General features: G+C 36.8%; 1 protein-coding gene across 1 annotated transcript in view; it reads left to right on the top strand.

The window, feature by feature from the left end:
* LOC140165975 (probable E3 ubiquitin-protein ligase RNF144A-A) overlaps window positions 1-25,325 on the top strand; it is a 60,629-nt gene that overhangs the window by 7,801 nt on the left and 27,503 nt on the right. The window contains exons 2-3 of the mRNA XM_072189336.1: window positions 5,015-5,224; window positions 9,972-10,076. Of these exons, the coding sequence (XP_072045437.1) occupies window positions 5,096-5,224; window positions 9,972-10,076 (234 nt within the window). The 5' untranslated portion in view covers window positions 5,015-5,095. The remainder of the gene's footprint in view (window positions 1-5,014; window positions 5,225-9,971; window positions 10,077-25,325) is intronic.

Here is a 25,325-nt window from a genome sequence, read left to right as displayed (position 1 = left end):
CTGTGGGGCTGTAGCTTTGGCCTTTGGGCGTAAAGTCCATTGCTGCTAGCCTGCTACAGGGGGTTTAGTGGACATATTAATTTATAAGCAAATCCATGGCAGCTGTTTTGAAGCTATCTTTCCTCGCAATGTTGATTATGTGCTCGGGCAAAATGTTCCAACTCTGTACGGGGAATGAAGGAATATTTGTAAATATTGGTCTTGTGTGACTTGGTTTTAGCCATGGCTTTTGAATAAGTAGTTCTCCCCCCTCTGTGTGGATGCAGATTGACAAGTGTATGGAATTGCAATCTTTTCCTCAACCATCTGCTTGAAAAAATGCATAAATCTGTGGCTTCAATGGAATTCAAAGTTTGAGCAGCGATCCATTACTTCTACATGTACATGTAAACTTACGAATACAGGTCTTTACTACTAGGCCATAGAGGCAGTTGGATAAGAAGTGTACGGTGTAATATAAAACATACCGTAATGACAATCTCATAATGCTGTGTCTAGCCTTTTGTTTAGGCTGATGAAAGTTGAATTTGAGTTTCCCGTCAACCGTCCTCACTTCATTTTCTGACCCTCACTTGAATTCATTCTTGTGATTTTCCAAAAATAACAATAAAAACTGAAATATTTACAAAAAACATGAATACCTGTGCATTTTTAGTGGAAAATCAAAATCAAAACGAGCATTTAGCTACCGACCTTGCAGCCTCTTTTTAGTATGTGGCTCAAAATATGCTAAGGTGTCATATTATAGCCATATATTTTGACATCTTTTTTTTTAAATAATAATTATAGAAATGGAATATTTGCTAGTTTAGGTAGTAAAGACAAAGCATACACAATTTAAGTAAAATCCTTTCACTCTAAATAATACAAAATATAAAAAATAGCTGTAAAAATGCCTATTTTTACACTTTTATTTGTAACATGCCAAGAGACGCCTTTTTTCAACAGCTTTTAATTTTTTTATGGATCCTTATAGAAATTCATGTGACCTGTTTCCCAAAATGGTGCAGTAAACCAATCAAAAAAACAGAAAGAGGCATTATGAATTATAAGTTAACAGATCAAAAAGGATTTAAAAGTTTGCCTTATGTGATGTTACTATTGTCTGTCAAACTTTTGATTGATTTTGAAGTCCCTCAGTTTTTTATAAACAAAGACTTGAAGCATAAACTAAAGGGTAAATCTATTGTAAATAACTTTGTTTCTCCATATTATAATCAATTTGTAAGTGGCTGCCATCTTTTTTGAACATATAACAATTTTAAAAATTTTCTTGAAATGTCTGTCAAATAGTAACATACGCAAGACGGTGCTGTAATTCCTGCTAAACTAGGGTGATACAGCTAATTATGCTACATGACATAGCATTTAGCTCCACCTAGCTTTGTGGCACTATCACTTTGTGAGGAGAAGCTTTTTGATGACACAATCCATTGTTAAGTGTTGTCTGTCAAACATTTGTACGCATAAGTAACATACATAAGATTTGTATGTGTCTGTCAAAAGTAACATACATAATACGTTTAAAAAATTAAAAATCACTTGATGTTCACATAGTTTAGAGTTTATAAAAGTGTTTTAAAACATGTGATTTATAAACTGCATGTGATCTTTATTCAATTTCCCATCTTGAACTACTGTTTTTGCCAAATTATTATTCTGTATGTTACATTTGACAGACATCTTGCGTATACATGTTATGGCTTGACAGACACACATATTTTATTTATAACAATTTATCCTCCTTATTGTAATATTTGGACACATTTTTTTCCACAATCAGTTGCTGTAGGTCCTACACCTAAATGACCACAAAATACCTTATGTAAGACTTTATAAATTTTTATTTGATTGCAGAAAATCATCAAAATTGTGTCTGTCAAATATAACGTACGCAAGGGCTAGAAAATTAAATTTGTGAAGTAAATGGTCTATAACTTATCTTTCTTTTAGTGTATTATGAACGATATATGTGCATACTATAATTTAAACCTGGTTGGAGACCAAAAGAAAAGAGCTGGAAAAATAATTGTGTGTTACACTTTTATGACACCTTAGCTTATTTTGAGCCATGTATATACAGCACCGGTACTTTTCACTTGGGCTGAACATCAGGGTTGTAGCCACGCCGGTCGGGGCCGACCAGCACGGACCGGCGCCGACCGGCACTAAAATTTTTTTTTTTTTCCCCAACAAATGATTTATTCATCATGAAAAGAGTAAAAAAACAACAAAATTTTTTGGGGTATACCCCCTTTCCTATTCCCCGATCCCTCATGTTCGCTAAAAAGATTGTGCCCCGAGCCAGCACTCTTAAATTTGACAGTAAAATTAGCCGGCACTCAACTTGGCACTACATCTTTGAGTGAGTGAGCAGTAAATAATAATGCATTTTACACTTGTGTTTGGTCATATAAAATGAAAGTCTGAAAAATAATGAATAATGGACAAGTTACCTCACTTGTTTTCAGAAATTATGTGACGGCAATTTAAATACCACAAACGTTTGGAGAATGTTTGGAGAAATCAACAAAATATAAAATTACATTATGGCCTCATTCTTTCACATTTTTTTTTGTTGCTCTATTCAAGCTAAACTGGTGAAATATAGTGCAAAAGTGGAATAAATCTGTGCAAAGTGTGCAAAAATTGACACTTTTTAGGCTAAAATGGCCAAATATGATTTTAATTTGATCAGAAACCATAGGCGTCAACATTGGGGGATGATTGTATGAACCATTCCCCCTCAAAATATTGTGAGGGGATTTACCCCCCGGGATCTACGCCTGTAATGAAAAAAACAAACACATTTGAATATGCAAGGGGGATTCAGAGTCCATAAAGTATTAATTTATATTAAGGGTTGTTTTACAATCAGGGTACACCATCCATCTCACTGGGGGTGAAAAATGAAGTGTCTAGTTTTTCCTTCCTTTATTTGTTTTTGTATTATGGATGGGTCAAATTGGGTTTCTGTTGAGTCCAGGGGCCCTCAGGGTTCAGTCCTGGGGCCTCTGTTGATTAACCTCTTTGTTTTGCAATATTAACGCGGCTGTGTACTCTAGACATTGTTTCTTTCGCGAAATTGAGTTTTTTTGATATGTTTGTACTTTGTTATGTTTTTTATAAATTACAAGGAATGAAAATCCAGATTTGTAAACTCCAACTGCAATATTTTAAGGATTTTATTTCACTATTCCACTCGTGTTTGAAATTGAAAAGGAAAGAAAATCTTTGTTGTACCAGCAGGATATACGCTACATAATAACGCATCGCGTTGCGTGATCGCAATAATTTGTTAACGCATAAATACGCTACGCATGCCGACGCTTATCTGCATGCGCTGCGCATCTTATGGAAAAGCACTGATTTCACAAAAACCTAGTGGTGAAATGGCTCCGTTTTAGCTGATAAAATGTGGGTTTTTTCAAGTTCTTTCCCCCAATTTAAATATCAAGTTATGAATGGATTTCGCTCAAACTTCTCAAGGGGCCGTGGATTTACCCGATGTTCATGTAATGTAAGGTAGAAAAATGAAAACTGCCGCATTCTCCTGTGAGATTCGATGAAAGTGCAAAATGTGACCACTTTAAACTTCAACGGCCATTATTTCAATGTTCATTTTCTCGGTAAAATGACGATTTAGGTACACGATAACTCAATAAATACAGCATCTATATGTAAGCAAATATGATCATCGCAAGAAGCATGATCGACTCGAGAAACGGTTTTCCCATTTTTTTATATTTTTGGTCTATTTCCGATTTTGGGCATCATTTTGTGCAAATAGGCGTTTGTGAATTTTAAAAAGTTCATTTTGATGCCTTATATGGTCAATAACTCAAAAAATAAGGCCAATATCAAAAACTAAAAAAACCGTTTTTGGAATGGAGCCTCAAGATTGAGATAAAAACAAAATGAAATATTTTGGAAAGAGTGTTTTTTGTTATGATGTACCTAACAAATATTGCCAAAAACTCACTTTTTTGCACCAACTTCGAGACATTTGCACCAAAAATGGTCAAAAAATGCAGAATTTTAAAAAAAATCATTAAAAAAGTCTGATTTTCGCCCAAATTTCACATATTTTTGGTGAAGTTGGTCAAAATTCAAAAAATAAAAACGGCTCCTAGATATTTTTATCTAGTTTTTAAAATTAATAATAAAATTTTTTTTTTTTTTACGTAGCACGAAAAAAACAGGCATGAGAATCTTCAGTTTTTAAACTGAATTCAGTTTTTTTTGTAGTTACAATTTCCGCAACTTTATTTAAATTCAGCCTGTTTTTGGTACTTTTTGCCCAATTTCACTCGCATTTTCAGTTTTTTCAGTTTTTTTTAGGAAAGTGTAGTCTCATGCCTGAAAAAAAGTGGGCCAAAAAACCGTTTTTTGGGATTTTGGCCCAAATTTGACCTCAATGATGAACTTATCAAGTCTTTGCCATTCTAAATATGTATACTTTTATATACTTTACACCAACAATTTAGCAGTTATGGGGCCAGAAAGTTTCCATAATTCCAGGGTTCAGACCAACCTTAAATAAAATAAGATGAATATGTTATGCGTTATGCTATGAACACGACAATGATACGCAAATAGTGTACTGAATTACAGAATCTGATCACTATAATTTATCAAATCTGATTTACATTGAATTGCGATATGGTCAGTGTAACTCATCCTGTTTCACACTAGCTAGCTGTGCTGTGCAAATGGGTTATTTAAATGTCTTTAGTACAGTAGTTTGAGCATAACATTTAGTCTGTGTGTTTAGTTCACTGACTTCAGAGTTTGGATTCTATTTCACACTTAAATAATAATGTGTACACGCAGAGGTTTGTAGATTAATTAATTTTAACCACATATAAAAATGAATGACATCTTTGCTTCTTTCTTTCCTTCTTCCCTTCTATCCTTCCTTCTTTTTTTTTTTCTTTTCCTTTTCTTTTTCTTGCTCCCATTTGAGCTAGAGTTGATTGACTGAGTGATCACCTATTTATTTTTGTTTCAACAGGTGTGCCCACCTGCTTTTGTGAGACATCTGGTCACCTTGTAAGACTTCACCATTACCTCGTCTACAACCACCATCACCACCATGGCGATAAGTACAGTGAGTGGTGACCTGGCGTTGGATCCGCTCATCACCTGTAAGCTTTGTTTGACGGAATATGCCATGAAAGATATGCATCAGATGAAAGGCTGTTCTTGTGTCTATTGCACATCTGTAAGTGAAATTTGCTGAGGTTAGAGTAGATAGTCCGGACTCTTGTATCTGTGTGTGGCTCATTGAGAGCACAATATTGTGCCATTTGCCTGTTTAGAGCATACAGTAGAATATAAGGAGAGAATGGTCAACTAAGGAGGGCTAAAAATAAAAATCACTCTCCTATAAGGAGAGCAGTAGAGAGTGATTGCCCTCGCTCTCCTCAAAAGGCAGTCCCTGAAGCACTTCATGCACAAATCTTTGTAACAGGCTGCAGGCAAGCTTAGAGAACCATTCCATTGCAGGTCTTTGCAGATAAATGCCAGAGGTAATCTGTTTGGGTCCCTCTTGTGACAATCCAGTGTGGCAGATATACCAGAAAGAGTGTTACACACATGTTATTGGAGTCTAGACTCTGTAATCTGTAAATGTAAACAGTGAACATAGAAGAATGCATGCATGTTCTGCAATCTGCATTGCTCAGTTTAGTTCTGAATTCTTAATCCGTTTTAGAATCTGGTTTCTGTGAAAAGGCTTCACTATGTTTCATAGAAACCTTCAATTTAAAGTTTTATTTAAGGCAATAATAACTGTTTTGAGGCATTGCTGGGTGAGGTTTTTTTTTGTCTTGGTAATTTTACAAATTTTACAAATTTGTTTCATGAAAATAGCACAATTTGATGCTTGAATGACTATTGAAAATGTGTCTTGTAAAGACACACATACATTGTATTTCATAACATCATTTGGCTAAGCACCATCCTATGAAGTTGCAAAATGATAGGCATTCAGTATTCAAACACCCTTTATTCAAATAGAGATCAATTTGCCAGCTCGAAAAATGTGAATCTTTCATTTCAAAGATGACAAAGTACAATGTGTTTAACTTTGTGTAGCTATGATTTGTAGTACTTGCGTACAAGTCTGTATTCGACCTACTTTAGCAACCCATGCAAAATTTAATATTATTATTTAAATCTACTAAGTTGAAAATTAGATGAGGTGAAAGATAGTTGCAATTTTAAGTACCTACTTGATGTATTATGGAATACTAAAGTGCCCTATTGTAACATGAAAAGGAGGCGTCTGTCACACACACAAAATACCATTATCGCAATAGAACACTTGAATTGCACACTTTGTGATCTGGCAAAAGTAGATGGATGATACTTGAGTCACATTTTATCAAGTGATTTCATTTTATCAAGTGATTTCATTTATTGGAGTCTAGACTCTGTAATCTGTAAATGTAAACAGTGAACATAGAAGAATGCATGCATGTTCTGCAATCTGCATTGCTCAGTTTAGTTCTGAATTCTTAATCCGTTTTAGAATCTGGTTTCTGTGAAAAGGCTTCACTATGTTTCATAGAAACCTTCAATTTAAAGTTTTATTTAAGGCAATAATAACTGTTTTGAGGCATTGCTGGGTGAGGTTTTTTTTGGCCGAGGTAATTTTACAAATTTTACAAATTTGTTTCATGAAAATAGCACAATTTGATGCTTGAATGACTATTGAAAATGTGTCTTGTAAAGACACACATACATTGTATTTCATAACATCATTTGGCTAAGCACCATCCTATGAAGTTGCAAAATGATAGGCATTCAGTATTCAAACACCCTTTATTCAAATAGAGATCAATTTGCCAGCTCGAAAAATGTGAATCTTTCATTTCAAAGATGACAAAGTACAATGTGTTTAACTTTGTGTAGCTATGATTTGTAGTACTTATGCATACAAGTCTGTATTCGACCTACTTTAGCAACCCATGCAAAATTTAATATTATTATTTAAATCTACTAAGTTGAAAATTAGATGAGGTGAAAGATAGTTGCAATTTTAAGTACCTACTTGATGTATTATGGAATACTAAAGTGCCCTATTGTAACATGAAAAGGAGGCGTCTGTCACACACACAAAATACCATTATCGCAATAGAACACTTGAATTGCACACTTTGTGATCTGGCAAAAGTAGATGGATGATACTTGAGTCACATTTTATCAAGTGATTTCATTAGAGGATGCAAATAGCCCTGGTTTTCTTGAACATGCATCTTATACAATATATATGAATGTATTCCCCATAAGGTAGCAGAAAAAATGGTTGGTTCCGTAGAACAGTTTTTTTTACCACCTAAAAGAAACACTAATTTGATGGCAGGGTGAGAATTTGGTCACACAGTGTAAGAATCATTTTTAGGCCATCCGTAGGAAAAGACCTTATGGCATCAAGAGTCATGTGTCCGACTGTCTGTCCGTCAGTGGGGGTGTGTGGGTGTCCTTCTACAATTATGTAAGGCCTTTTGGTTAAATTTGGTCTCATATAAAGAGTGTAAATTCTAGTGCAGCCAAACTTGGGTCATAGCGGCATAATGGTGGCCTTCATGTATTGGTGATATCCAAGGTCATCTGTTTTAGCTTCTTCATTGAAATAATTCATTTTGTGTCTATATACCACAAATGGGCCAGAATGCAGAATTTTGAAATACTGGTATGGTCCATTGAACCTTTTGAAAACAATAGAAAATAAGAATTTATCAACCTATTCATTGATTTTTGTTTACTACATTGACCAGAAATGCACAGCAATTGCAAACCTCTATTTTGAAAACAAATTTGGCTGTCCAATTTCTGAAAAATTTGTTGTGGACAGTCACATTTTAAAGAAAAAACAACTTGCATACATGTATAAAGGGTTGCAGTGTACGGAAGGTGATAATACAGAAAATTACATGTTGCTAGCAGTTTGTACTTAGTACAACTACAAGGATTTCATGTACATTTTTATGCCTCCACCGGAGGTATTATGTTTCCTGGTTGTCCGTCTGTCTGTCCGTCCGAGCTTGCGAGTGCAATTTCTCAGAATTGGTAAGACGTACAGTGATGCAAGTTGGTGGAGGGATAGTCATTGGGGGTCTTCAAATTATAGGAGGTTTTCGTCGCAAAATATGGTAATTAAGTACCTAATTTGCATAATTTATGCGTAATATGCGTAATAAGCAAAATACCTTGTGCACAGATTATCTGGAGATCCGTATGGGGTACAGTGGCGTAACTTGGTGGGAAGTACCGGGCCAGATGTTCTCGACCTGATTAGATTTTCAGCGCAAAAATATGCTATTGCGTACCTAATTTGCATAATTTATGCGTATTTGATGTGTATCAAGCAAAAAAAACCTTGTGAACAGATTATCTGGAGATCCGTATGGGTTACAGTGACGTCACTTGGTGGGGAGTAGCTAAAGGTTCTTGACCTGATTAGATTTTCAGCGCAAAATATGGTAATTAAGTACCTAATTTGCATAATTTATGCGTAACAAGCAAAATACCATTTTCTCAGAGACTAGGGGTCGCACGTTCCTCAAACTTGGTGGGTGGGTGCATCTTGACCCTAGACAGATCAAGTTTGTATTGGTCAGTGGGTCAAGGTCACCCGAGGTCATCCAGGGGTCATCTGAGGTCAAATTAGCAAAAACTGCTGTATGGGCATGAAACTGGGTGAGTACAGTCAACATTTAGAGCCAATTTTTTGAAGGTCATTTTGGGGTCAGCCAAGGTCACCCAGGTGTCATCTGAGGTCAAATTACTAAAAATTGTCGTATGGGCATGAAACTTGGTGGGTACAGTCAACATTTAGAGTCAAATTTTTGGAAAGTCATTTGGGGTCATCCAGGGGTCATCTAAGGTCAAGTTACTAAACTGTTGTATGGGCATGGAACTTGGTGGGTACAGTCAACATTTAGGGTCACATTTTTGGGGTCACCCAGGGGTCATCTGAGGTCAAATTTCTAAAAACTGTCGTATGGGCATGAAACTTAGTGGGTACAGTTAACATTTAGAGCCAAAATTTTGGAAGGTCATTTTGGGGTCATCTGAGGTCAAGTTACTGAAAACTGTCATATGGGCATCATACGCCTCAAGGTGGAGGCATTGTGGCCGACGCTTTGCGTCGAGAACCGCGCAAGTCGAGAACCACTCAAGTTAAAATGGAATTTGTTAAAATCTGTGCTGGGTGGATTTCAATTTTTGATGATAATTTTACAAAACGAAAGGTAAATACACATTGTAAATGATTGCACAACAAAATTGCTTACAATGAAAATAACACGGGCATAATTGCCTTATTCTATGCAACAAATAAGTAATTAACTGTTGATACCCAGGCAAATGAGTTCCTGTAATGGACTTGTAATTGGTGATCAACAGATGCATTGAAAGGTATCCCAAGGCTCCCTGGTCAATATTCTCTTTATCCTTTCAAGTGGATGTATGTGTGCAAGTTGTACGGTAGTTGATTTAAAATTTGAAGAAAAATCCAAAAAGCTCAAAGAAAATATGTGAATGTTTGTTTTTGATCAGTTTAGTTGCTAAGTTAAAAATGAAGAATTTGGTCCAATTTTAGCAGACAATTTTAGCATTGAAAAAAAAATCACTTTTGTATACAGGCACATACCAGAATGCTTTAATCTTGAAAATTAAACTTTTAACATGAATCTTTTAACATGAATCTTTGTTCACAGATGATACTCAGTTTGGCCCCTGCAGCCCAGGTCCAGGTTTTGCATTTGGCACCCTGGTGGTAAAAAAAACCCTCTTTTTTTCCTTCTTCTTTGGATGCCAAGTTATAAACCAAAATTATGATTACGTCTTATAAACGAAAGTCCTTTCTTTAGGGGGGAAGGGGTGAATGTAAAGAATAAGTAATGAATTCAACCTTGTTTTGTGATCATTAATTCTATATTTGTTTTGTTTTTCTTGTGTAGTGTTTACGACAGTACTTAACTATTCTGGTACAAGAAGGCTCAGTTACAGGGATCACATGCCCCGATGCCATGTGTAGAGAAAGAGGGCGTATTCAAACCGGGGAGGTGAGTATCAAATGGTCTTTTGTACAGATTTCATGCACGTGTTAGGGTATAGGCTCAAATATCTCCCATATTTACTTGAGAATGGTCAACAATTACATTTTAAGTCCAAGGATGAACTGAATGACACTATCTTACCTTTGTTTGTTTGTTTGGTTATTTGTTTGTTTGCTTTTAGTTTTCCAACATACAAACATGCTGGGTACCTGAAAGGACTCACCCATGCAAATATCAGTTGTTATACAATGGTGTGTCACATTTTATCAGGTTTAAATTTACAGTTAAAACTAAACCAATCATAACCCTGTTTGTGTGAAAGACCTGAAGTAGAACTAGCTCAGTTCCTTGACTACAACGCCCTCTATCATGTGATGAAGTGTTGGTGAGTGTGAAACACGAGATATGGCTATTGGGCTACTCAAGAGGGTATCAGATGTCGACGTCAGTACTAATCTGAAGGTCTAATGCAGTTTGATTGTACATTGTATGGTAACCTCCTCATGCCAAAAATGATACAATTTATCAACAAAATACCTCAGTGGACAGCACAAAGTCATTAAAATTGTCAGCAGTTTATGAGGCAATATAAACGTATGTACATGTAACATTTGTGTGTGCATGATTCCCACTTTTTAGCCTTCAGAGGTGAGTCAGGTGACCATCACCAAGGACGTGCAGAACTGGCAGGTCACTGTTTAAAATGATTAAAAATGCGCTATATGCCAAACTAGATTGAATTACCATAACAGTTTTCAACAGACCTAATGAACTGCTTCAAGGATAAGGAATGAATATTCAGATTGATTCTTATTAATCTTAATTAAGGTAATGCCAACAGTGTCTCGTCTCCTATCTCCACAACAACTAGCATGATTTTAGTTCGGTGCAAAGTACCAAATGGCATTTATCAGTATGTGTTCTGTTTATTGTGTGAAAAGAACTGGGTCATTGGATGCTCTCTAGATATGCAGCGTGTTCAGTAGGCTGATTCTGAGAAAAAATATAATTGTTTAAATATTTTTAATATGGAGCACCCTCATTTTGTGTATTTTGGTAAAAAAGATACCCTATGCAAAAGTTTATCACACTTTTGAATGAAGTTTAGAGGGTGTTACTGAACTTTTGCATAATGTGAAGTTCAAGTCAATGGGATTTGTAGGTGAATTTGCTCTCACTGTTTCTGCCAAAAATAATTTATTGACTATCTCCAGACTCATATAGGTACAATGTATACTTTCCTCTTCGTAATTATTGTTATTAAAAAATACAAAGTTCACGATTGTCTTTTTTAAATATACGAAAAAAATCCCAAATCCTTGCAGAGGGATTGCAGTCATTAAACAGCATTGCTATTACCAGTACTTTTACTTGAAAGTTGCTGCTGCTTTTCCATTAAACAGTTAACAGGTTTTTTTGTTGTCATCTTAAAACTGCTCAAGTTCCAAGCTCTGACTTTTTGTGACCTTTACCTTTGATGCTCTCCTAAATTACTGTAAAGTGTTGTTTCTTTATTCCCATATATGTGTCTTTATTCCCATGTCATCTCAAGACAAGCGATGTCAAAATAGTGACTTCACCAGCTGCTTTGTTTACAGTAAATGACTACTCTTATCATTTTGAGCAATGATTTTGTGCACTCTTATTTACATACAGTATATTAAAGAGATCTAAATATAACAATTAACAATTCTTGTAATGTGCATTGCATAACACTTATTTTGAATCCAAATTTAAGAATATCCAGCAAATTGTTTTACCTTCCTGGAATTGATTTTTCAACATCCGTATCTTCTTTTGCTACTTTCTCTTTTCATTTCCACTTCCTTTATGGCTTTCTTTCTCCTCATCCTCTTCCCCATCTGATCACACCACCAGCACTATTCCCCCTCTGATCACACCACCAGCACTTTTCTCCATCTGATCACACCACCAGCACTCTTCCCATCTGATCACACCACCAGCACTATTCCCCCTCTGATCACACCACCAGCACTATTCCCCATCTGATCACACTACCAGCACTCTTCCCATTTAATCACACCATCAGCACTTTTCTCCATCTGATCACACCACCAGCACTATTCCCCATCTGATCACACTACCATCACTCTTCCCATTTAATCACACCATCAGCACTCTTCCCCATCTGATCACACTACCAGCACTCTTCCCCATCTGATCACACCACCAGCACTCTTCCCCATCTGATCACACCACCAGCACTTTTCTCCATCTGATCACACTACCAGCACTCTTCCCCATCTGATCACACCATCAGCACTCTTCCCCATCTGATCACACCACCAGCACTTTTCTCCATCTGATCACACCACCAGCACTCTTCCCCATCTGATCACACCACCAGCACTATTCCCCATCTGATCACACCATCAGCATTTTCTCCATCTGATCACACTACCATCACTCTTCCCCATCTGATCACACTACCATCACTCTTCCCATTTGATCACACCACCAGCACTTTACCCATCTGATCACACCACCAGCACTCTTCCCCATCTGATCACACCACCAGCACTTTTCTCCATCTGATCACACCACCAGCACTCTTCCCCATCTGATCACACCACCATCACTCTTCCCATTTGATCACACCATCAGCACTTTTCTCCATCTGATCACACCACCAGCACTCTTCCCCATCTGATCACACTACCATCACTCTTCCCATTTGATCACACCACCAGCACTTTTCTCCATCTGATCACACCACCAGCACTCTTCCCCATCTGATCACACCCACCATCACTCTTCCCATTTGATCACACCATCAGCACTTTTCTCCATCTGATCACACCACCAGCACTCTTCCCCATCTGATCGCACTACCATCACTCTTCTCATTTGATCACACCACCAGCACTTTACCCATCTGATCACACCACCAGCACTCTTCCCCATCTGATCACACCACCAGCACTATTCCCCATCTGATCACACCACCAGCACTATTCCCCCTCTGATCACACCACCAGCACTTTTCTCCATCTGATCACACCACCAGCACTCTTCCCCATCTGATCACACTACCATCACTCTTCCCATCTGATCACACCACCAGCACTTTTCTCCATCTGATCACACCACCAGCACTCTTCCCCATCTGATCACACTACCATCACTCTTCCCATCTGATCACACCACCAGCACTTTTCTCCATCTGATCACACCACCAGCACTCTTCCCCATCTGATCACACTACCATCACTCTTCCCATCTGATCACACCACCAGCACTATTCCCCATCTGATCACACCACCAGCACTATTCCCCCTCTGATCACACCACCAGCACTTTTCTCCATCTGATCACACCACCAGCACTATTCCTCCTCTGATCACACCACCAGCACTTTTCTCCATCTGATCACACCACCAGCACTCTTCCCCATCTGATCACACTACCATCACTCTTCCCATCTGATCACACCACCAGCACTTTTCTCCATCTGATCACACCACCAGCACTCTTCCCCATCTGATCACACTACCATCACTCTTCCCATCTGATCACACCACCAGCACTTTTCTCCATCTGATCACACCACCAGCACTCTTCCCCATCTGATCACACTACCATCACTCTTCCCATCTGATCACACCACCAGCACTTTTCTCCATCTGATCACACCACCAGCACTCTTCCCCATCTGATCACACCACCAGCACTCTTCCCCATCTGATCACACCACCAGCACTCTTCCCCATCTGATCACACCACCAGCACTTTTCTCCATCTGATCACACCACCAGCACTCTTCCCCCGTCATTTGTAGATGCACACAAATTAGTGCTGTATTTTTCTGGAATAGGGAGTAGTCTCTGTAACATGAAATTGTGCGCAGTTTGGGGCATGACAAAACATTAATCAACTTGATCAAAACAAAAAAATATATATAATTTTGTTCATCTGAAATGGCCTTAAAGCTAGCAAATGATGTTGTGGTTATGTTTGTCACTGATGTCACTCCATATCCTTGGAACAAGTTATTAGTCTCATCACGATTCATACAGTGATTATGGCCTTTGCATAACTAACAAGACCTATGCCTCTAGCAGTGTGCCATGTTATTTACACAATTCCCTTTACTCCTGTATGTTTACACAAACTTTATTGTGTCATCATATCTTAATGAGATACTACATGTACATCCATATGTATGCAGTGGTTAAGGCTGTCAATTTCCGTTTAATGTGCTAATGTTAAAACAGAAAAATATTTGGCTATTTAAAAAGGAAACAAATTAGACCATATGTGACCGTACACCACGAATGAGCCGTAAATGTCCTCAATTGTATTCTGAGTTACAGTGTAAAATGGGCATGAAGGTCATATTCATAGGTATTTCAATTTGGTGCTACGTGTATCTCATTAAGGTTGGTCTGAACCCTGGAATTATGGAAACTTTCGGGCCTCATAACTTCTAAATTGCTGGTCTAAAGTATAGAAAAGTATACATATTTAGAATGGCAAAGACTTGATAAGTTCATCTGTGAGGTCAAATTTGGGCCAAAATGGCACTTTGGCCCAAAATCCTAAAATAACGGTTTTGGCCCACTTCTTTTTTTTGTACTATAACAAAAAAATTATTGGGCCAAATTTTTTTTGTTATTAATTTTTAAAACTAGATCAAAATATCTAGGACCCGCTTTTTTCATTTTTTGAATTTTGACTAACTTTGAGAAATTTGCCCCCAAAATGGTCAAAAAATGTTGATTTTTCAAAAAAATCATAAAAAAGCCCGATTTTGGCACAAATTTCAAATATTTTTGGTGAAATTGGTCAAAATTAAAAAAAATGAAAAAGCGGGTCCTAGATATTTTGATCTAATTTTTAAAAATTAATAAAAATTAAATTTTGGCCCAAGAAGAAAAGCAGTGGGCCAAAAAACGTTATGTTGGGGATTTTGGGCCACAAGTGCCATTTTGGCCCAAATTTGACCTCACAGATGAACTTATCCAGTCTTTGCCATTCTAAATATGTATACTTTTATATACTTTAGACAAACAATTTAGAAGTTATGAGGCCCGAAAGTTTCCATAATTCCAGGGTTCAGACCAACCTTAAATGAGGTACACGTAGCACCAAATTGAGGTACCTATGAATACGACCTTCGTGCCCATTTTACACTGTAACTCAGAATACAATTGAGGACATTTACGGCTCATTCGTGGTGTACGGTCACATATCATGTACAGTTAGAACACACAACATGTTTCAAGGCAAAATAAAAGTACCCGTAAAATGTATGCATTGATTTTTAGCACAATATTGGCAACAAATATTCATGCAATTTTTCAGTCATAGCTCATTGCTTACTTGCTTATTTCGGGTAGTTTTCTTGAACCACAACAGCTTTCCATATCCTCCTGTCCTGCTTCACAGTTCCCATGTTAGATGCTTCCAGTCCAGTGTCCTGCTGGAGTACATCTGTATGTGGTCTCACCAGGTTTTCTTGCTCCATGATTGGGTGTCCAATTGATCAGATTGGCAACATTAAAGCAAAGCATGTCATTCTTTCTCTGATCTTCTCTGAGAGTTTTGGAAGGTCTCTATACAGAACATTTCATGGGCTGTCATTGAAATGTACAGGGGTCAATGCACTTTCATACCATGTACAATTCAATGGATCTCTTCATGAAATTACAAAAAAAAAAAGGGCCACGGCGAAACAAAAAGAAGTTAAAAGCCCAAATTTCTCGTGGAGGTTCCACCTATGATTATCGTCATAGTTACGTCAATAAAATAGTAGTAGTTGTTAGTAATGTTTAAAACGATAGTTACATAGTTCAATTGGAATAGCGTGTTTGTGTTTAATGTAAAAGTGCCCTCGTACCCTAAGCTAACCACGACAGGGCACATTACTCAAGGTAAATTTGCTTTACTTGAATTAAATACCCAAATGTCTGAACATAGCTTATGTGCAGGGAAAGGAAATAAAACATGAATTTGCAGTTTCAGCTGACATGGGCGTGTTAAGAAAAAAAAACAAACACGCATGCGGCATGCTTTGAGACAACAATTTTTTAGCCTCATCAAAATTTATGTGTCTCATTAACTTGCATCAACAAAAACAAGGACACATTTCATCAGGAGTCCAGCACTACTGTCTCATCTCACTCATTTATTAATTGGCAACCAGACACACATATATATCTAGTGAAATTGTAAGTGCTTATTGGTAAGCATTGTATTCGGGCAAACTTGATTATAAAATGATCACTACTGTAGTCAGTAGTGTAACCCGAGCTACACCATCTTCACTAGTACATGCTGGTGTTTCTAGGAAGTTTGAAGTGCCGGGCTTATATAATGTGCGAATACTGCCAGAAAAAGTAACACACATTCTTGAGATATGACCTTACATGCTAAATTATTGCAGCCATCAATATTTCCTAAGTACACAAGTACAGGTGAATAAAAATGGAAAAAAAAAAAAAAAATTCCTAAGTACAAGTATGTCACAAAGTAGAAACACCTAATTGTAGCTGCCAGCTTTTGTCTCTGAAGTGGTGTGGTTTGCTTGACATGATGTGTACACACTTGGAGAGTAAAAGTGCTTGTGGCATGTTATCTGTGCACCAACTTAAAACAGTAATTTAATGGAGGAGAAAGCAATTACAGTAGCCATCTTTGGTCTTATGTGTGACATTGTTTTTTGCCCCAAGGTCACAATGTTGTTATCATGAGGTTGATGTTTTTCTTGTTTTTCGACTACATTAACATAAAAATGTGATTCAAAAATATATTTTTATAATCTTTAAAATAATATCAAGAATACAAAAGGCTACCAGTGGCGTAGATTTCTTTTTGACATTGGGGGGGATGATGTTGAAAAAAATTCTTGAAGAATAGTGAATCCAGCACCTTTTGGCGACAGAATAAGTTGATGTTACAAATGCGCGCAAACAAATTTAATATTTTGAAGCTAAACTGATGAAATATGGTGCAAAGAGGAATAAATGGCATAAGCGCTGAAAATTTGCACTTTTGGGGCTAAAATGGGCAAATATGAGGTTAATTTGGTCAGAAACTTATATTCAGGCGTCAACATTGGGGGGATGATTGTATGGAGCATCCCCCCCTGGCAAAATATTGGGGGGGGGATAAATCCCCCCCATCCCCCGGGATCTCGCCTATGAAGGCTACCATCTGAATACACCAGGTGAAAGCGGGACATAATCTGAAAGCTTAGAAAAGATGATTGCAGTCTTTTGAGATGAAATATTATATCATCAACCTCTTGAGAGTACCATTTGCAGCTCACAGTGAGTCCATAGAGTAGAGACAAGTGCAGACATTGGAGACCACAAACAACTTTTCCTTATATAGTGAAGGCATGCATGCATACTTTCTTGGTTTGGCCACATCACAAGATCTCCCTCCATAAAGCCTTGCCCATTCTATCTTCTAAGGTTCAGTTGAAGGCAACAGAAGTCTAAGTCGTACACAACATCTCAGCAGTTACAACATGAATGGACAAACCTGTCATTACTACCAGCTCCTGCAATCAATAGTCACAGTATGGTTCACCATGCCTCACCATCTACATGAATGTATGCCCTTCACGATCTGTCGGGTCACGGGACAACTAGGAACACCAGGTTTAAGAGCCGAATTATGTTAAGTCCATGTTCATTCGACTGATCAACACCCAGTTTATAGGTCATTCAAATCCACTATGAAGTCAAAAAGAAAGGTACTTGTAGTAGGCATCATGGCATTGATGTGAGTAAGAGTCAAGGTCATTCAATAGGTGTGGGGGCAGCACCACAAGTGCCAAACGTCAGTGAAAACAAGTCGGATGCAGGTGAAAATAAGCTCCATGTTTGTAAACAGCTCGCGCATAATAATACTAATACTATATAGGGTATAAGGGCATGCACGTGTGCGCTGGGATTGTGCTTCACATCAATGCAACAGGTTGGTTAGAAATTACTTTACCTGGATGTCTGCCCTGGTGTCCGTTTCACTAAACTTTACGAAGCTTTGGAAGGCTCGAAATCGTTCCTAACTTACGACAACTCGTAATTTCCATTTCACTAAACTTTACGAAGCTTTGGAAGGCTCGAAATCGTTCCTAACTTACGACAACTCGTAATTTCCATTTCACTATACTTTACGAAGCTTTGGAAGGCTCGAAATCGTTCGTAACTTACGACAACTCGTAATTTCCATTTCACTAAACTTATTTATGAACGGTACCCTTCTGTAAGTAATAGGAATTTACAACAGGGACCCTTTGTAAAGTTACGTCTACTATTGGGTATTCGTAACTTTACGAGTGGTTACTTGAGTTATAAAGGGTTAAAAGTTACGTGAAATGGACCCCTGGTCTCTAAAGTAAGAACCATGTGACAACATTCAGAGGGTTTGTAGGGATCAATGTTCCTCTTACTTTCAGTTCAAAATTGATTCAATGAGACACAAAAATCCAAATTATAATTTTTTTTTACTATCTCAACCTCTTGTGGGCCAATTTCACAACTTACTGGGCCTTTAATACAGGTGTGGATAGAAAGTCATTATGATGATTTGTTTTAAGGTTATACGAGGTATTGTTGGTCGAAGCAGCCAAAAAAATTGATTTTCATTATCTGAATCAATATATTATTGAAAAATAACACTTTGGTGTTTTGCAGAAGTTCATTCTACAAATCATATACTTTGAAACCTTGCTTAATTTATTGTTGTTAATGAGTTATGTACGTTTTACAAAAGTGTTGTTGTTTCAGCCCTCTTTACAACATAACTCAAGAACCACAGGACCTACAAAAGTATATCTGTGATATTTGAATTCTTCTACACGCCGCTATGAATTGAGCAATGCAATTTTGCTAAAGCTCACTACCATTCGCAAGATGCTGTGAACTACATTTTTGTTGCTGCTTCGACCAACAATACATCGTATACCCTTAATGTATACATCACTACACAACCTCTTATTCAAATAACAACAAAAGGATAAATAAATGAACTTAACAAAAACATTTATGATAAAAAAAATACCTTGCTTTTTGAAAACAAGTAAATTAAATTCATAGTTCTTGTAACTTCTTCCATATTGGTGGAAAAACTAAATGAAACAGGCAAAGAAACAGAATGAAGAAAAGGGCCATGCCATCAAGTATTGCCAGCGTTTATATTTTATCTGTAAGGGTAAGTCGTCTGGTAATGGGGTAAAGACCTGTTTGTAAACGCATCGGAGCATAGACCCGATAATGTTAGTTATAAATTTATTATATTTCATATACTGACATAATTGCAATCTAAACAGAAAGTCTTGTATTATTCCCAAACATAAAGTCTTCCATTATCCATACAAAACAAGATCCCCGCAGGCAGGCAATGTAACTTAGTATTCAGTCTACAACCAGTATAGATATGAAGAATAAAGTCATGCTGCAAAGGCAATTTTTCTATTTCCTATTTTCTGTTACATCTCAGAGGAATGCAACATGACAGAAACACAGATTCTACAAATGATGTCACCCTCAGGTTGTGTGTTATCAATCACAAAATATAACAGGCACATTTTTTTTGTCCTTTCGTATCTTTACTTTTCAGTTTTTTCTAAAGTTCTGAACAATGTGTACATGAGTTTGATCCAGCTGAATGTAATTATTTTAAAGTTAACATATTAAACATCTCCTGAATGTGAACAAGACTTTACATTGGAAGGACTTCAAAATCATGCATCCCTATGAGTAGTTCATATTTTTCTTCTTCCTTTTCCTTTTCAGTTTTCTAGAGAAAATAATGAAATGTAATACGGTAGTGGAAATTTCTGTGCTACTTTTATTTTCACATATTTTTTGTTCCTAGCAGGTACAGTGGAAATAACAATGGCCAAATATATTTGTTTTGTGTATAGGACAATGTACGGAACCCCAGTGGCGTAGATTTCTTTTTGACATTGGGGTGGGGTTGGAAAAAATTCTTGAAGTATAGTATATAGCTGTGTATCCAGCACCTTTTGGCGAAAGAATATGTTTATGGTACAAATGCGCTTGAAAATTGTTGGCATATTGAAGCTAAACTGATGAAATATGATGCAAAAGTTGAATAAATCAATGCGAAGTGCACAAAAATGAGCACTTTTGGGGCTAAAATTGCCAAATATGAGGTTAATTTGATCAGAAACCCACATGCAGGCACCAACATGGGGGATTATTGTATGGGCCATCCCCCTAGCAAAATATTTGGGGGGATTTATCCCCCATCCCCAGGGATCTACGCCTATGAGGAAGCCTAAATGAATTCAAAAAGCAAACAAAATGTTGAACAGTTAAAAATTGGCAAAGCATAAAAACCTATGAGTGACACAAATATTTCTACTTATTTACAGTAGTTTGTGCATACTTGAAGCTTGCCTTACTAGCAGTTTGGTATGTGGTAGTCTGGTAGATAGATATGCTCTGGAAAATATGCTATCTTTAAGTAAACTTTATTACAAAATAAATTGCCATTTTACATAAAATTATATTAGCCCTATTTATTACTTGAAATTAACTACGCATTAATTACAAAATTATACTATTCATTATGTACATAAAATTATACAGGGTGTTTACCAGAGGATTGATTTCTCCAATTTATGCTATCATTATTACGTGTTCAATTAACTGAAAATGTAATCGTGTACAGTGGATAACAGTATTCTATCTTCAGTACATGTAAATGGCAGTGTGCTATCTTCAACAGTGTGCTATCTTCAGTACATGTAAATGGCAGTGTGCTATCTTCAACAGTGTGCTATCTTCTGTAGATGACAGTGTGCTATCTTCTGTAGATGACAGTGTGCTATCTTCTGTAGATGACAGTGTGCTATCTTCTGTAGATGACAGTGTGCTATCTTCTGTAGATAACAGTGTGCTATCTTCTGTAGATAACAGTGTCCTATCTTCTGTAGATAACAGTGTGCTATCTTCTGTAGATGACAGTGTGCTATCTTCAACAGTGTGCTATCTTCTGTAGATGACAGTGTGCTATCTTCTGTAGATAACAGTGTGCTATCTTCTGTAGATAACAGTGTGCTTTCTTAGAACTGTAGATCTATAACAATATCTATTGTCAGTACATATTATAACATTGTACTGTCTTTTGCAGATAACATTATCCTATCTTCAATCGACAGTAGCTATCTTCTGTAGATAGCAGTATTGTCTTCAGTACACAACACAGTTATTTCTTCATCAGTATTGAATATTCTTAAACACTTGAGAAAGTTCCTGCAATGTTATTGGTTCTAAGCTGTGTGATATGACACAATATAACAACAAAGTTCAGCATGTCGACCTAATATGCGTACTCGATATTTGAACCAATTGGAGTCCTGACTGATTGATTCTAAGCCATAAGTAATTCCTTGTAAAATGCTTTTATTTGATTAAAAGTTGGTTTTTATGAATTTTGAATTGAATTGTTTAAGAATGAGAATAAATGTATTTTTTAGCTGCTGTTGTGCATCAACGGTCTCATACAATGTACATGTATACCACTGGCAACATCAATATATTTGGTGTAAACATGGTGTAAAATAACTTGGCTTCACCTCATTGTTTTATTTGAAATAATGATGTCGCCCATGTTATATATGAGATGATAGATGCACGACAGCAGCTAAAAACAATACCTTTATTCTCTAAATATAGCACCATTACAATACACAAGAGTAATGCTATCTTCTGTTGACATGGTAGACAGACAACAGTATTCTTCAGTGTGCATAATAGAATGCCATCTTCTGTAGATAGCAGTATTCTACTGTATAGCTTTACTGTACTAATAACAGTAATGCTATCTTCTGTAGATAAAAACCAAAGGCCTGAATGGTTTCGGATGGTATGTGATAGGCCAGTATTTGATTGAATTTTGTACCAACTGGATCATAATGTACACCATGAAACATTTTGCTATCTTCTGTAGATACGTATTCAATCTTCAGTACGAGTGCTATATTTTGTTGATGAACAGTATTTTACCTTCAGCACATAAAGAGGAAAAAAATTGTGTTTTTTTCCATGTGTTTCTCATAGCTTTTTCCAAATAAAGAAAAAAGTTCACTGTGCTTAGATTTTTTTCCATTCTTCCATTTTCTTGCCTGATATTGGAAATGCTATCTTCTGTAGATAACTTCTATCTTCAGTACACAGTGTGCTATTTTCTACCTGATGAAAGTGTCATATCTTCAGTAGACAGTCTCTTACCTAACCTATACACTAACACTATATAGTATTGCATTATAACTAGCATTAGTAGATATTACACTTGATAATATTTAATAAATATTAATGGATAAATAAATAATTTTGAAATTCATTTCCTAAATAATTGTATTTAGAAAACTATAAGAACTTAGTTCTAAATAATGAGATTTGGAAACCATTTTGGTTGTAAGTGTTCATTTTTTTTATGCAGTTATTTCAAATTTCAAAACAAGCACAATATAGTAAGCTATAGTAATCAAAAAGAAGTTCTAAGTGAGCTTATAATATGAAAGAAGTGCTAAAATTATGAGAAATGGAAGGTGTTGCATATTTCAGGAAATGAGTCCACAGGTGAGAAAGTTACAGAAATCCTGATTTCAGTTGCCATGGTGCTTATACATACTAGCATTACATGTTTGATATATAGTCTTTTATACCAAGAAAACTTTAATAATTAATTAAAGCCACCATGGCTCCTTTTATAAGCTTTAGAGTTTGTGTGTCTTGCAAAATGGATAATTACTGCGAGTGCTATCATGACTGTATCTGCGAGTGCTATCATGACTGTATCACTTCTTTTTTTTTTAATAAATAACAAAAGCTGAAACTATCAAGAAACGTGTGGAGTTGGACAAATTGGAAAGTGTAAACTAAGCCGAGTCAGAGATCTGGGGATGTCAAGAACAATCATACTTGGATGTTTAGAGTGCAATCCAATACTGGTGGCTTTGATTGTACCAGATAAAAGAGTGGTGGCAAAAAAAAAGTAATGGTTAAATGTGAAAGAGAGAGTGAGAGAGATGAAAATAAAGGTGGTGTCGGTGTCTGTTTGCTTGTTTGTTGTATTGTGACACCAATAGTGTTTATGCGGTTAATTTTTTCGCAAGGGAAATTGTACTCAAATTGAGATTTTTTATTTACTTTGACCTGTGGTAAGTTGAGTATGTTTGTGTGTTTTATTTCACATGTTTTCATCAGCGGAAAAATGTAGGAACATTAATAAAGTGAGAAAATATGGTTTTTGCAGCCAATAAAATAATTACAAAAGCATACAGGAAATTTTCAAAAAAGAATGTTGAGTTTATTATTCATAATGAATCAATTGTAACCATGTATTCTACATGCTGGGTTGATTTTGGGCCATAAACCAGGGATTCTCAATAGGCGGTTCTCTGGCCAGATTCGGCCCGTGGACCAGTGGTGGTTGGCCCCTTGAGCAGCTATGATTTTGTACATATCAAAACAAAGTGTATTTGGCCCTCAACCACAGATCTGTTTGGCCCTCCATGGCCCACAACAAAACTTCAGAACCCCTATCATACAATACAGCCATAGAGTGTAAACACTACCTTGCATACATTTCGCTGTTGTCTTCACCAGTTTTGTTGGTTAAAAAGAGAAGTGACTCCAATGAGTTAAAGACTGACAAGTATCTCATGAATATTGCCTTGTATCATAGGTGGGTCGTTAGCCAAAGGAACTGACTGACTGACTAGTTGAATGCTTATAAATAGACAAGTGATTTGTTTCATATATGTATCTGATTACTACGTCAGTAAACTCTAGCAGTGTTCTTGACATCCATCTTCACCCAGGGTTGCCAGTTATTTTCAACCCAAACCACGGGTCGAGTCACCCGAAAAGTTGCCCAATTTTCTCTTAACCATTGCATATAAATGATAAGACAGAAAACTACTGAAAATAGCAGGGAACAGTGTCAAATAGTCGCCCAATTGTGATCATAATGGTTGGTTTCTATGAGACTCAAAATTCAGTTTTGGAAATCTTTTAAAATCTTTAAAAGTGGGGTTGTTGGGCTGCCAAATCTGGGGTTCGGTACCCTGATTAGCTGCATCCAACTAAATGCTATTGATTGTTCCCTGTGGCTCAAAGTAAAGCAGGTCATGGTGTGAATATATTACACAGATGTAGTTGTTTCATATAAGTCCTGTCCACACGGAGGGCTATTTGCTCAAGCACCGCGTTGCTTTCGAAGCACAGACTCGGGAAATCTGCCATCTGAGCGCTTTCAAGGATTCCAGTCCTCGAGTTTTTCCCTAAATTTATCCCCTAGAAATTTAGGGGATTTCACAAGTTCCCCGAGTGGTGCTCGAGCTCTACTGCCGTGTGAACGCTACATTTTGCAATTCTCGAGCACCGAGCTTGACCTGTGCATGGTTGTGGAGTTCCACTGCACTACGGTACATTAAATATTGCAATTGTTGCTCATTCTGCCTCTTCTTTCTCAACAACTTGCTTCTCCCAATCAACGGTATCAACCGTATCATCATCATCACTTTTCATCATGAATTTAACTTAAAATTGAAGTACAAACAATTAAGAGCAAAATGCTATTCGCAGATCGTGACATCACAATCGTAGTAATTGGTGCCTTTTGATTTGGTGGTATGCTTTATTTACGTTCTGTCAAGTTTTAATATTAAATAACTTTATTTAGGCCTATACACGGTAAAACATGTTCAATTTCGCGCGATACTGCAGAGGTCACATTCAGCTTTCGGTTGTAATTCTCAAACTGACATCATCAGGCATTGCGAAACTCGAGGATTGCTGGCCGTGATGGAGTCGTGTGGACACGCACTCGGGGATTGACTTAGGGATTGCAATCCTCAAGCACTCCGATCCTCAAGGATCCTATGACCGTCTGAACATGGCTAATGATACCTTGGGCTTTCTGTCGTTTTCTAGTCTAGCCTTTGTTATCTCTTGTCCCTGAACAATTTTTTAAGCTAAAAAAGCAAGATTTTTAATTGGGCATCTTTTTTTCAAACAAATTTGTTTTTGTTGGACATTGTAGCCAGCTGAACTAATAGTGCACATTTGAGCAAAACCAGACACAAATCTCAACAAACGTAAAATTCCTGTTAACTTTTTTTGACACTGACAGCATACTTCCATGATATTGACAAGTCATAACCAACATTGACTCCACAACAGTAGATCAGCCAATCATTGACAACGGGTACACAGTGAAAAAGCGACAATAAGATACAAAGAAAAA

This window comes from Amphiura filiformis, chromosome 12 (assembly GCF_039555335.1).
Source record: "Amphiura filiformis chromosome 12, Afil_fr2py, whole genome shotgun sequence".
NCBI lineage: Eukaryota > Metazoa > Echinodermata > Ophiuroidea > Amphilepidida > Amphiuridae > Amphiura > Amphiura filiformis.
This window is presented reverse-complemented; position numbering and strand designations above follow the sequence as displayed.